The sequence below is a fragment of the Phycodurus eques genome, chromosome 1 (genome assembly GCF_024500275.1).
Source record: "Phycodurus eques isolate BA_2022a chromosome 1, UOR_Pequ_1.1, whole genome shotgun sequence".
Lineage (NCBI taxonomy): Eukaryota > Metazoa > Chordata > Actinopteri > Syngnathiformes > Syngnathidae > Phycodurus > Phycodurus eques.
This window is the reverse complement of record NC_084525.1, coordinates 46,350,935-46,363,727: the sequence shown is the minus strand read 5'-3', so window position 1 is coordinate 46,363,727 and position 12,793 is coordinate 46,350,935. Positions and strand designations below refer to the sequence as shown.

Sequence of the window (12,793 nt, the reverse complement as noted above, 5' to 3'; positions counted from 1 at the left end):
GGCCAAAACCTTGCGTGTCCAAATTTGCTCAGTCCCCACATGGCTCTGTAATTTTTCAAATTATTGACCAATATAAAGTGTTGAAAACGGTTGTCTCTCTCTGCTGATGTGGAGAAAACTAGTTACTCGTGGGGTCAGTGTGTCCTTTCTGGCTCCAGCCATGTTGTTGGTTTAAGTAGCACATACCCAAGTGGGGATATAATAAAATAAATTTTCAAAAACATTTATATGTGCCTATTAGGTGTGTGTGCCATGCGGACGTGTTCCTGGGGTAACCATTTGAACCGTTCCTCACACTCACGGTCCTGGCAATGTAGTCGACAAAGCATTGTGGGTACCCGGAATTCATTGCGGTGATGTTGTAGACTACATTACCGTAGTTGTAGAAAATCAAGCTAAACATTGCTTCTTAACTCATTCACCGCCAACCGTTTCCTGAGCAGGGAACCCTTAGACTGCCAGGCATTTTCCAGCAATTTCACTCATTTTTCAAGCCCCACAGAATATTGTGTACTGTGACGATGTAAACACCAAAAGAACGATCAGAATCTCTACTTTCATCGGGAAAAAAGTTTCTCTAGCTTGTACTGTTCTTTAGTAATCAGCAGTCAGATGTAGGCTGCTTTCAGCCAAATCTGTTTCTGGAGGGAAAAAAAGCCTTTTTGTGAAAGCAGACACATCAAGCAGAACAATGACTGACGCCATTGTTATGCGTGTGCATTTGCTATTCGTTAGGCTAAGTTTGCTATTTGTGAATTTAATTCATAAAACGATAACTGTGGCATGTTTTAAATAGATAAGGTTTCTTTATCTGCTAAGAACATTAGCCCAATTGACCTTCTGTGAGTCATGTCTGCCACATTTAAGTCAATTGGCCTACAAAGGAGATGTGCAGGTGACTAATTGCACTACACTGACCTTAAAATAAAGAAATAAATCAACTGCAATAAATGAATCGTGATATAGTAAGTAATGGCCACTCTTCAATCTTTGGTCATTTTTTTTCTGTGCTCGTGTTTTAGGCCCACTGAAAAGAAGATTGTGAAGATATGTCCTCCAGCGACTGCCAGTGAAGTATGTGTGACGTGTTCCAGCACAAATCAATTTTATTCTTATCAGTTTGGTAGTACGGCCATGCAAATTCCTCACATTTCCCCGCAAATGTGTTCTTTTGTCGAGCAGCGACTACAGAAACGCGCTGAACGTTTCAATCTGCCGGCATCAACTGAAGACAAGAAGGTTCAGCGTGCCGCCAGGTGAGACCCATGTTACTGTGTCGATTTGCCAAGGGATTGATTATGTTATTATTTTCATTGCGGAGAAATCAGTGAATACCAAAAGGATTCGTCAGAACTACTTCACTGTAAACGTCAGTGCTCTTTATTCAGAAATAAACTGAATAAACTGCTACATTTCTGCATACAACAATAGTAATTTCATCTGATGATGAAATGAGTTTGGCCCGACCTGAATCCGATCCGACATCTCTGTCCGACCCGACGGAGCTTGAGGTGCTGCAAAGAGGAATGGGCGCAACTGTCCAAAGATGGGCGTGCCAAGCTTGTGGCGTCATATTCAAAGAGACTCGAGGCTGTAATTACTGCCAGAGGGGCATCAACAAAGTACTGAGCAAAGGCTGCGAATACTTACGTACGTGTGATGTTTTAGTTTTTTATTTTCTAATACATTGGCAAACGTTTTTCACATCATCTTTACGTGGTGGTGTGTGTGGAATTTTGAGGGAAAACATTCATTGATTACATTTTGCAATGACGCTGTAACATAAAATGTGGAAAAAGTGAAACACTGTGAGTACTTGGCGCACGCATTTGTTTCGTACAGTGCGGTGCAGTGAAAATGAAACAAAAAAATGTGATTAGCCAGTTGAGTCATGATTTAACAAGGGGTGGGGGTACTACTTTTTCACACTGGGTCAGGTAGCATTGAATGTTTTTTTTTTTCCCCCCCCTTGATAAATAAAAACATTCTAAAGCTGCATTTAATGATTACTTGGGATATCGTTGTCTGACATTTACATTTATTTGACAATCTTAAACCTGAACATAGGAAAACTGCAAACAAGAATTTGAGAAGGGGGCAAATAAATACAACCCCAATTCCAATGAAGTTGGGACCTTGTGTTAAACATAAATAAATAAAAACAGAATACAATGATTTGCAAATCATGTTCAACCTATATTTAATTGAATACAAAAAAAATAAATGAATACAGAAATAAACTGAATAAACTGCTACATTTCTGCATACAACAATAGTAATTTCATCTGATGATGAAATGAGTTTGGCCCGACCTGAATCCGATCCGACATCTCTGTCCGACCCGACGGAGCTTGAGGTGCTGCAAAGGGGAATGGGCGCAACTGTCCAAAGATGGGCGTGCCAAGCTTGTGGCGTCATATTCAAAGAGACTCGAGGCTGTAATTACTGCCAGAGGGGCATCAACAAAGTACTGAGCAAAGGCTGCGAATACTTACGTACGTGTGATGTTTTAGTTTTTTATTTTCTAATACATTGGCAAACGTTTTTCACATCATCTTTACGTGGTGGTGTGTGTGGAATTTTGAGGGAAAACATTCATTGATTACATTTTGCAATGACGCTGTAACATAAAATGTTACATAAAATGTTTTTCAACATTTACTGTTGAAATTGATAAACTTTGTTTTTAGGAAATAATCATTCACTTAGAATTTGATGGCTGCAACACGTTCCAAAAAAGCTGGGACAGGTGGCAAAAAAAGAGTGCGAAAGTTGAGGAATGCTCATCAAACACCTGTTTGGGGCATCCCACAGGTGAACAGGCTCATTGGGAACAGGTGGGTGCCACGATTGGGTAGAAAAGGAGCTTCCCTGAATTGCTCTGTCATTCACAAGCAAAGATGGGGCGAGGTTCACCTCTTTGGGAACAAGTGCGGGAGAAAATAGTCCAACAGTTTCAGGACAATGTTCCTCAACGTACAATTGCAAGGAATTTAGGGATTTCATCGTCTATGGTCCATATCATCATCCAAAGGTTCAGAGAATCTGGAGAAATCGCTGCATGGAAGCGGCAAGTCCGAAAACCAACATTGAATGCCCGTGACCTTCGATCCCTCGGGCGGCGCTGCATCCAAAACCGACATCGATCTGTAAAGGATATCACCACGTGGGCTCAGGAACACCTCAAAAAACCAATGTCAGTAAATACAGTTTGGCGCGACATCTGTAAGTGCAACTTGAAACTCTGCTATGCAAAGCAAAAGCCATTTATCAACAACACCCAGAAACGCCGCCGGCTTCTCTGGGCTCAAGCTCATCTAAGATGGACCGACGCAAAGTGGAAAGGTGTTCTGTGGTCCGACGAGTCCGCATTTCAAATTGTTTGTGGAAATTGTGGACATCGTGTCCTCCGGGCCAAAGAGGAAAAAAAACATCCGGACTGTTATGGACGCAAAGTTCAAAAGCCAGCATCTGTGATGGTATGGGGCTGTGTTGGTGCCAATGGCATGGGTAAATTGCACATCTGTGAGGGCACCATTCATGCTGAAAGGTACATACAGGTTCTGGAGAAACACGCTGCCATCCAAGCAAAGTCTTTTTCATGGACGCCCCTGCTTATTTCAGCAGGACAATGCCAAACCACATTCTGCACGTTACAACAGCGTGGCTTCGTAGTAAAAGAGTGTCTCCCATTGAAAATGTGCGGCGCATTATGAAGCGTGACCCCGGACTGTGGGACGGCTGAAGCTGTACATCGAGCAAGAATGGGAAAGAATTGCACCTACAAAGCTTCAACAATGAGTGTCCTCAGTTCCCAAACGTTTATTGAATGTTGTTAAAAGAAAAGGTGATGTAACACAGGCAGTACACAAAAATTCATGTCGCTTTTTCATTTCTTAGGTCTTTTTTTTTTTTTTTGGACTGCATGTTTGAAATACAAAGCAATTATGTGTTTTTTTGTCACGGACTAATAGAATATGTCATGATGTGTTTCCACTTGCAGGTTTGGGTTACCGATCAGTGTTTCAAGTCCATCCACAGGTGTGTATGATGACTCTTCAGCATCATCTTCAACGAGTGCGCAATATGTATCATTTCCTTCTCCCGCACAGGCGCCGTCGTGGCCGGCAGCGCTCCGGTAAGAACCGCCGCCGGGCGTCACGTTCCTCCACTTGTTGTGCGTTAAAGCTTCTCATGTCTGTCGCAGGTCAACATGGATCAGCTGAAGAAGCGGGCGGAGAGATTCGGCATGAATGTGTCGTCGCTTTCACAAAAGGTTGGAATGCGCTGCCACTTTGATGTATGAGTGCCCCCGACGTACAAGTTTAGAGTTTTTTAGGAGTTTAGAATCCCAACATTCAGTGCCGAGAACGTGATTTTTTTGACGGGGAGGGATGGGTGTGGCATTGTCAAGTCTGCAGACAATGTTAATGAGGCACAATTGCCAGCAGATTGCAGCGAGGTGCCATTTTGCAAATCAAGATCACACCCAGTTTGCTTCGTCCCCCCCAAACATTACAACTTTCGAGGAAGAGGAAATGGCGGCTATCGCAGGCTGCAAGTTGTACTAGTTAAAGCATTTTTCACTTGAACAGATTTGGTACCAGATGTTTTGTGGCATTTAGCAGAAGTTTGTGTGTGTCATAAATGTGACAAAGTAACACGAGATCTTTTATGTGAGATCTAGAGCCTTTTTATACGTTACTTTAGCTGTTTTATGGAATAAAACCACTGTTCAGATGTTAGGGGTGTCACAAAAGAAAAAAATAAGTGTGTGAAAAATTTGCTTTCCAAACAAATGCGGAACCTTTGTCTGTCAGTGCACGATTTCCTGGTACACAGATTAATTACACTGACGCACACGTCAGAGCTTGGCTAACAATATCTCTCTGTGGCTAACGGCTAACAAAATGGAGAAATCGAATGAAGGCCTGTTGGGAGGAAAATTTAATAATAATTAAAAAAAAAACATATATACACCCAATGGCAGCTGTGATAAATGCGTGGTTTTGTGCAGAATATGCAAAAAGGAGTTTAAGCACCATTGGAGCGCTTCAGCCCTCCGGTACCATCTAAATGCAAAGTATGACTGAGTAAGCACGGAAACAGGCGTTAACGCTAGCAGTCACGGTACGAGTTCTAAGAGTTGTCGGTAAACCAAACTCCAGCAAGTGACCGTATTCAGGACCAAAACTAGCAAGTCGACCTTGGAGAAAATCACAAATTCACTGCCAAAGTGGATTGCTCTGCACTGTAGACCACTATTAATAGGTAGAAAACAAAGGATTAGAAAATGTGTTGCAGATAGCGACATGTGATCCAAGTTTTCAACTACCATGCAGAAAGGCTTTCTGGCAAAATTGGATGCATTGCAGAAGGCTCAATATGTGGCTCTGACTGGGGATCATTGGACCTCTGTTCGTAATACGAAGTACGTCGGCGTCACTGCACACATTGCTGATGTCGCAGACGGGACATGGCATCCACAGTCTTTTGCCCCGGCTGTGCAGAAGACAATCCAAAAAACTGTGTAGAGCAGTTTCCCTCTGTGGCAGATGAATGGGGAATTCTACAAGTAGTACTGTATTTTCACGACCATAAGGCCCACTTAAAAGTCTTAAATTTTCTCCAAAATGGACAGGGCGCCTTATAATGCGGCACGCCTTATGTGTGCACCAAGTTCCAAAATCTGTAAATGTTGTTGTGTGACTTTGATGAGCGCCCCGCTTGACTGACTGGGAGCATTTCCTGCCGACACGCTGCTTATACAGAGGAAAAGCGGACGTGGCTGAGGACAGCATGCGGCCGTCGAAGGCCGAAGGGTGCTCGTGAAGGAGGACGCTAAAGGCACGACCCCAGTAGGTATATAGCACCGGTATGTGCATTGTGCAAAACATCGGTTTGGCTTAGGACCCCCGAAAATGGCTCCTACGAAGAGACGCGCTTACGAAGCACAGTTTAAACTGCAAGCTATCAGTGACGCGGAGGAACATGGGAATCGAGCAGCCGCGAGAGAATTCAAGATCAACGGATCCACGGTTCGCAAGTGGAGGAAGCGGGAAAAGGAGCTTCGCCAAGTCAAGAAGACGAAGCTGAGTTTCCGCGGAAACAAGGAGCGGTGGCCCGAGTCGGAAGACCAACTCGGGCAATGGATTAATGAGATAAAGAACAGCCGGGAGAAACGTCGGTCGCTACGGTCGCCATTCGACTGAGGGCAATGACGCTTGCCGAAGAAATGAAAATCGAACATTTTCAAGGAGGTCCGTCTCGGTGCTTTCGTTTTATGAAACGGGGCCATTTATCCATCCGGGCAAGGACTACCGTGGCGCAGCAATTTCCGGCGGATTACAAGGAAAAGATGGCCATCTTCCGCTCCCACTGCAGTAAAAAGATTGCCGACAAACACATCGGGCCCGTCGCCGACACGGACGAGGTGCCGCTCACTTTCGACATCCCGGTGAACCACACTGTAGAGAAGAAGGGGACCACCGCGGTAGCGATGGGCACGAGAAGTCTGCTTTTACTGTTGTGCTTGGTTGCCATGGTAATGGACAGAAACTGCCACCTATGGTGATTTTTAAGAGGAAGACGCTGTCTCAAGAAAAGTTTCCAGCCGAAGTCATCGTTAAGGCCAATTAAAAGGCCTGGATGGACGAGGAGAAAATGAGAGAGTGGGTGTGTGAGGTGTATGTAAAGAGACCGGATGGTTTGTTTTTTCCACGCGTCACCGTCCCTGTTGATCTGTGACTCCATGCTTGCCCAACTCACAGCCGCTGTAAAAAAACAAGTGAAAGTAAGACTGGAAGGCAACGGCGGGCGAGTTACGCCACCATATGTGAATGGATTGTGGATGCCTGGGATAAGTTATCTGCTTTGTGTGTGTGTGTGTGTGTGTATTTCCACCTTATTTTTTGCTTTGTCCGGGGAGACAAAATTCGAGTTACAAGTGAACTTCAAATGCGCTGCCATTGGGTCTAAATTAGAAAAAAGGACAAATTCAAGTTTTTTGTTTTCATACAATATAGGGCTATTTTCCTTTTACATAAGAGTCATGATAAAATAGTTTTTGTTTTTCCCCATTTGTTGGTACGCATGAACGACATTTATTGTCAGTCGTCATGACACAACTGCGTTACGATTGTGTTGCATAGTCGCAAAACTGTTTGGGTGCTGTGCGGCTTCAGTTGCGCTTGGCTCATTGACAATTGTTGCGCTTGGCAGATGGAAGCGGATGAGAAGCTGATCAAAAGGAAGGAAAGGTTTGGCATCCTGACGGGCGGCGGGGCGGCTGGCTCGGCGGACATCCAGGTGACTTTTTTGAATAGTTGACCCCTGCGAACTGTTGACGCCCCTTTCGCTTACCACAGAAGTCATAATCGTGACATGACAGGGACCAGCACGTGCCAGGCCGCCCTGACTATAGAAACACCGAGCTCCCTTATGCCATGCATTGGCCATTTAGCGGAGTCGCTACTTCCTCATCCCTTTTAACCTGAACCCAGTCCTACCAGTACAGCATGCAATTAGCCATCAAACCTTGCCCACTACATCTCCCCTGAAGTCTTATGTGTTTTGCGTTATATGGGCTACAGTGTCCCCGTCGTCTGGCCCCACGCGCGTCCGCAAGGCGGCGGCTAAACGGACGGGATCCGTCGCCCCTCGCCAGCCTGACGGCGGTTAGAGTGGCCGCCGGAGTTCCGGCACAATGGCGTTAGGGTTGTGAACCGCACAGTTGCCAGACGCACGTCACAGGGTGACGGGGGGCGGGGGTGGCGATCATCCGGTGGGCGTAAGGTGAAGCCATCGGCGACCACGGAGGCTGAATTTCAAAGGAGGGAAAGGGAGGAAAAAGCTCAGAGGCTGCCTCTCTGCGATGTGCGTCGCTGGGAATTCTCCTCTCTCCGCCGGTTTTCAGAGCATTCGGCTAAACACCCACAGTCTCGGAAATCTGAAAGAATGTCTCAATTCTTAACCATTTGGAAGCCGGACTCGTTTAAACTAAATAACCACAAACTATGATCCCCAAACACTTTATTATCATTTCAAACTCATCTTGCAACATTACCCTTAAAAACCTTTGAGCCATTCAGGGTTGACTGATTGATACAGATAGATTTGATTTTGGAAAAACTCCACCAGAAGTGCGGGTGCCGTCTCCTCGGCAACCCGTAAAAGTAGCAATTGTCGACTTCTGTCGTTGTTTTTTATGAGCCGCTCAGCATAGCAAAAATGTTGCACGCGCCATGTCTCTTTCAGCAAATAGGGGAATTTGTGACGAGTGGGTCGACTCTTCGCTGTAGTCCTCCCGCTGATTGTCTTGATCTCGTGTATTTACATTGTTCTCGGGGCATTGAATCGATGGCAACCGAACTCAAGACATTTGGCCTCTCATCCGAGCGAGCAGGCTTCATCAGTTCATGGGACGAGGCTTAGTTAGGACGCACGAGCCAGTTTTCAACTATTCTACTATTTATGCTCCAATTTAGAGGCACGCGCCACACCACATATGGTATCATTCTTTTGGGAGAGCCGTTAAGATGTCTGGCCGAGAGGCCGTCGTCCGTCCCCCAGAGTCGTTTGGGGTGGAAACTCCCTCATTGATATTCCGTTCAGTTGTAAAGCGGTCGTCGAGTTACCTCACGGTCAAGGAGGCAGAATTGAGTTTCTTTGGAATAGATGAAAGGACGGCATTGTGAGTGGGAGATAGGTGATGTCGTAAGCCCCTTCCTCTGTTAAGCGATGTTTTTTTTCCACCTTTGTGTATGTGGCCAATCTCACCCGCTTTCAAACCATCTGTCTTCCCTGTCCACAATATGTACGTTTTGTCCTCAAAACGGTGCTGTTACTGTTGGCGGTGCGGGTAGATGGCTGAGTCTTGACCTGAGGAGCTTGCCCATCTGTGTTGTGCCAAGCGTCTTTCCCCCATGTACGTATGTGTGTGTGCGTTCTTCACTACGCTTGACCGCATACACCAGATTGCTTTTCTGTGTGTGTGGTGTCCAGTCTTTGGGGTGTACCAGCCATTGTCTCTGTGTTACCAGGTTTGAAGTGTACCGGAATGTTATGTTCTGTGATGACCAAGATGGCGCCTCCCCGTGCGGACGCCTCGGTTACGTGCTCCCTAGTGTCGTCTGTGTTTTTCGTTCGTCTTTGGAGACGTTACGTGACTTCCACAAGGGTTAGTCGCACGAACTGATGAAGCCCGCTCGCTCGGATGAGAGGCTAAACGTCTTCCGGGACAAACGGAACAGTCCAGTTGCCGTTGATTGAATGAAATGATGTGGATGAATGAGAATATTCACAGGCTTGTATTTACTCTTTTTAATTATTTTTTTTTTTCCCCTTTCACAGGCAAAGAAAATGAAGCGTGCTGCACGATTTGGAATAGTGTAAAGTTTGGGTGTATTTTATGTTTTGTCTTTAATTTTTGGGCGCCAGGATTCTGAGTGATGGCCATGGTCACAGACTGACTAATCAAAGAAATACAAATGTTGAGTTAATGGTCAGAAATTGTTGAATTAGTGGAAACTGGAAGGATTTTTTTTGTCTGCTTATTCTCTTTTTTTTTTTTTTCTGCCTTTTTCCATTGTTTTCTTTCACACTTCCCAAATGTTTGACAGAGTCAAATGATGATGACCTAATTTTGTTTTTGTGTAGTTGCAGATGTTTCCCCAATACATATTGTCAAATCTTCGTGCACTGTATCTGAATGAGCACAACTTCCACCTTGCAGCCCCGTTTCCATTCGGAACTCGAGTCTCTGGCTACTTGCAGCTTTGCCCAAAAGGCATTAGATCATTGGCTACTACAAAAAAAACGTGCAGCATTAGTTTTTCTTTCGTTCATCTTTCAGGGGCCTCACAATACTGAGTTCATCAGCTTAACGAAAGGGCAAGCCGAACTGACGCAGGTTGACATCGAATCCTTTTTGAATGCGACACCTCATGAAATCTGTGTTCGTTCTGGAATGGGGAAAAAAAGCCCTCCAATTGTGCTCATAAAAGCTCACGAAATTGAGAGAATTTTGCAGGGGAAGTTGGAACTGTTATATATTCAAGAGCAAGTCACTATAAAAACTTTGAGGTCTCCTTTTTTATCCCTAAAATACTGATTGGAGGGCAACAAATGTTTTCAGGTAATCACATTAGAGGATATAACTCGGGATTGTTTTGTTTGTGTCGAATTGTACTTTTGGTGTAACCTATAACTGCTTGAAGGTTCACTACTTCAGTTATCTGTGCATTTTATAAAATAAAAGGTTTTCAATTTTCTTACACTGGCTTTGTTTGATTCTGTGTGTAGCGTATATTGTTTTGGGATAAAAATGTAATTAATTTGGAAATGAGATCAAAAGTAACGCAGGAGCTCACTTCCGGTTTGGTCAATTCACGTTTGACGGGAAAATCGAACAAATTTTGTCTCGTAAAGGGGCGCCACCTTTCTTTTTAGCTCTGTAAAATGGAGGAAGAAGGAATGAAAAACCTCGATCAGTCTCATGATCTAGAAGGATGCTACACTTGGGAAATACGAGTCCTCAAATACACAGGTTTAGGATTAACACAAAACACACAGAATTTTATCGAAATTTTTATTAAATGTAAGAGGGGAAACTACCACAAAAAGAAAATAACACCATTGGTCAACGAAAAGGGAAGATAGGACATCGTGTGTTGCTGGACTAAAAATGAGCGTGAAGGGGTTGCGTGTGTAGCTAGTCCAAAGTTGGAACTTGTGTGAAGCTGGCATTTCTGAGGCAGCTTTAGTTGAAGAAGATGCACAAAAAGGAAAAACAAATAGGCGGGAGAAGAAAAAGGGAAGTTGTCCGTCGCGCTTTCGGTGGGAGAATACGAATCCTGCCTTTCTCACGGACCCGCGAGCAACTTCTGAGCGTTCACCCTTGGCTTGTAGCGTACCGGGTACTTTTTAGCAGCTGTTGCTCTGATTGCCTAGCGGTGACCCGCGTGTTCGAACAAAAGAAGAGGGGGAGGGGTGGCCGAGCCGGAAGATTAGCCAGGAAGTCAAGAAGCAAGACACGAGAGCGCGACGGTTAAATACCCAGGGGGCGTGTCTAAGGGACGGACAAACGAGAAAGACCACACCCATCAACTTGCATTTCGGTCGACACTTCAGCCATAAAAATTACGTAAAAATCATATATTATAAAATATTCCCAACTTTGTACTCTTACTCATAGATCAAGCATATAGAATGATTGTTTAAACTTTAGTCTCGGCAGATCAACTGCTTATCGTTCAATACGTTTCGTGGTGTTCGGCTTCAAATCAAGACGAACGCTTCTCAAAAGTCTCGCAGCTGGACCTGTAAAGCTGACACAATGACACAGAGATCAAGGCATACATTTGGAATATTTCTGCATAGTTTGCAAAATAGCAAAACAGACATTTTTCTTCAGTTAAAGAAAATTCCACAGGTTTGCAGTAACGCTCAACTTCCAGCGGGTGTCGTCTCCATCCATCCTTCCATTTTCTGTCGCGCTTCTCCTCACGGGGGTCGCGGGCGTGCCAGAGCCTATCCCAGCTGTCATCGGGCAGGAGGCGGGGTACACCCCGAACTGGTTGCCAGCCAATCGCAGGGCACATAGAAACAAACAACCATTCTCACTCACAGTCATGCCTACGGGCAATTTAGAGTCTCCAATGAATGCATGTTTTTGGGATGCGGGAGGAAAGCGGAGCGCCCGGAGAATACCCACGCAGGCACGGGGAGAACATGCAAACTCCACACAGGCGGGGCCGGGGATTGAACCCGGGTCCTCAGAACTGTGAGGCTGACGCTCTGACCAGTCGGCCGCCGGGTGTCGTCTCCGTTCTAGGAATGTTCCCAGTGATAGAGAGGATCCAACCTTTTGGTCGCTCTGTCACTTCAAAAGAAGAAAAGGAGTCTTTGATTCCCGCAATCCAGATTTGTCGGGGAGCCGCTAATTGGTTTAAGGTCCGGCTGACATAAATTAGGAATCCTTGTGGCCCTCTTGCACAGCGGGGCGGCTCGGAAGCATGCGGTTGATCAAGTTGTTCGTGGAAGGGGGGTGACAGTGACAACCGGCCAATCGTCGCTACCTTGCGTTTGCTTGTGAGCGCAGGCAGTATTGTAAACTAAGCAATTTTTCAGGCCATTCTTTGACAAAATAAGTGCACACATTGTTTTTGATATATTCAGAGGTGGAAGTGGGTAAGCGTAGAGATGTCTGCCTACATTTTGGTCATGATCGCAGTTTTCGGACATTACATGGCGTTAAGCGTTTTCTCTATGGTGAGCGCCTATGGAGAGGAAAAGGCTTAATGTGAACGGCATTTGCCATTTTGGGCTTATCATTTTGATACAACCCCAATTCCAATGAAGTTGGGACGTTGTGTTGAACAAATAAAAACAGAAGACAATGATTCGCAAATCATGTTCAACCTATATTTCATTGAATGCACTACAAAGACAAGATGTTTAATGTTCAAACTGACCAACTTGATTGTTTTGAGCAAATAATCATGAACTTAGCATTTGATGGCTGCAACATGTTCCGAAAAAGCTGGGACAGGTGGCCAAAAAGGCGGAGCAAGTTGAGGAATGCTCATCCAACACGTGTTTGGAACATCCCGCAGGTGAACAGGCTCATTGGGAACAGGTGGGGGCCACGATTGGGTAGAAAAGGAGCTTCCCTCGATTGCTCTGTCATTCACAAGCAAAGATGGGGCGAGCACAGAGCCTAGAACTGAATGGGGGTACTTAGAAAACTCTCGGGAGCTGGTTGACATGATGATTAGGAGAAAGGTTGATATAC

General features: G+C 45.1%; 1 protein-coding gene across 2 annotated transcripts in view; it reads left to right on the top strand.

Annotated features, from left to right (window-relative positions):
• The window catches only part of sarnp (SAP domain containing ribonucleoprotein), a 13,268-nt gene extending 2,994 nt beyond the window's left edge, over positions 1-10,274 (top strand). Inside the window, exons 5-11 of one of the 2 annotated variants that reach the window (XM_061694820.1) lie at positions 1,023-1,074; positions 1,183-1,256; positions 4,004-4,041; positions 4,113-4,138; positions 4,208-4,276; positions 7,222-7,308; positions 9,352-10,274. In XM_061694820.1, coding sequence (XP_061550804.1) covers positions 1,023-1,074; positions 1,183-1,256; positions 4,004-4,041; positions 4,113-4,138; positions 4,208-4,276; positions 7,222-7,308; positions 9,352-9,393 — 388 coding nt within the window. In that variant the 3' untranslated portion in view covers positions 9,394-10,274. The remainder of the gene's footprint in view (positions 1-1,022; positions 1,075-1,182; positions 1,257-4,003; positions 4,042-4,112; positions 4,139-4,207; positions 4,277-7,221; positions 7,309-9,351) is intronic. The other variant, XM_061694828.1, reaches the window with a different exon arrangement.
• Positions 10,275-12,793: the final 2,519 nt, after the last annotated feature.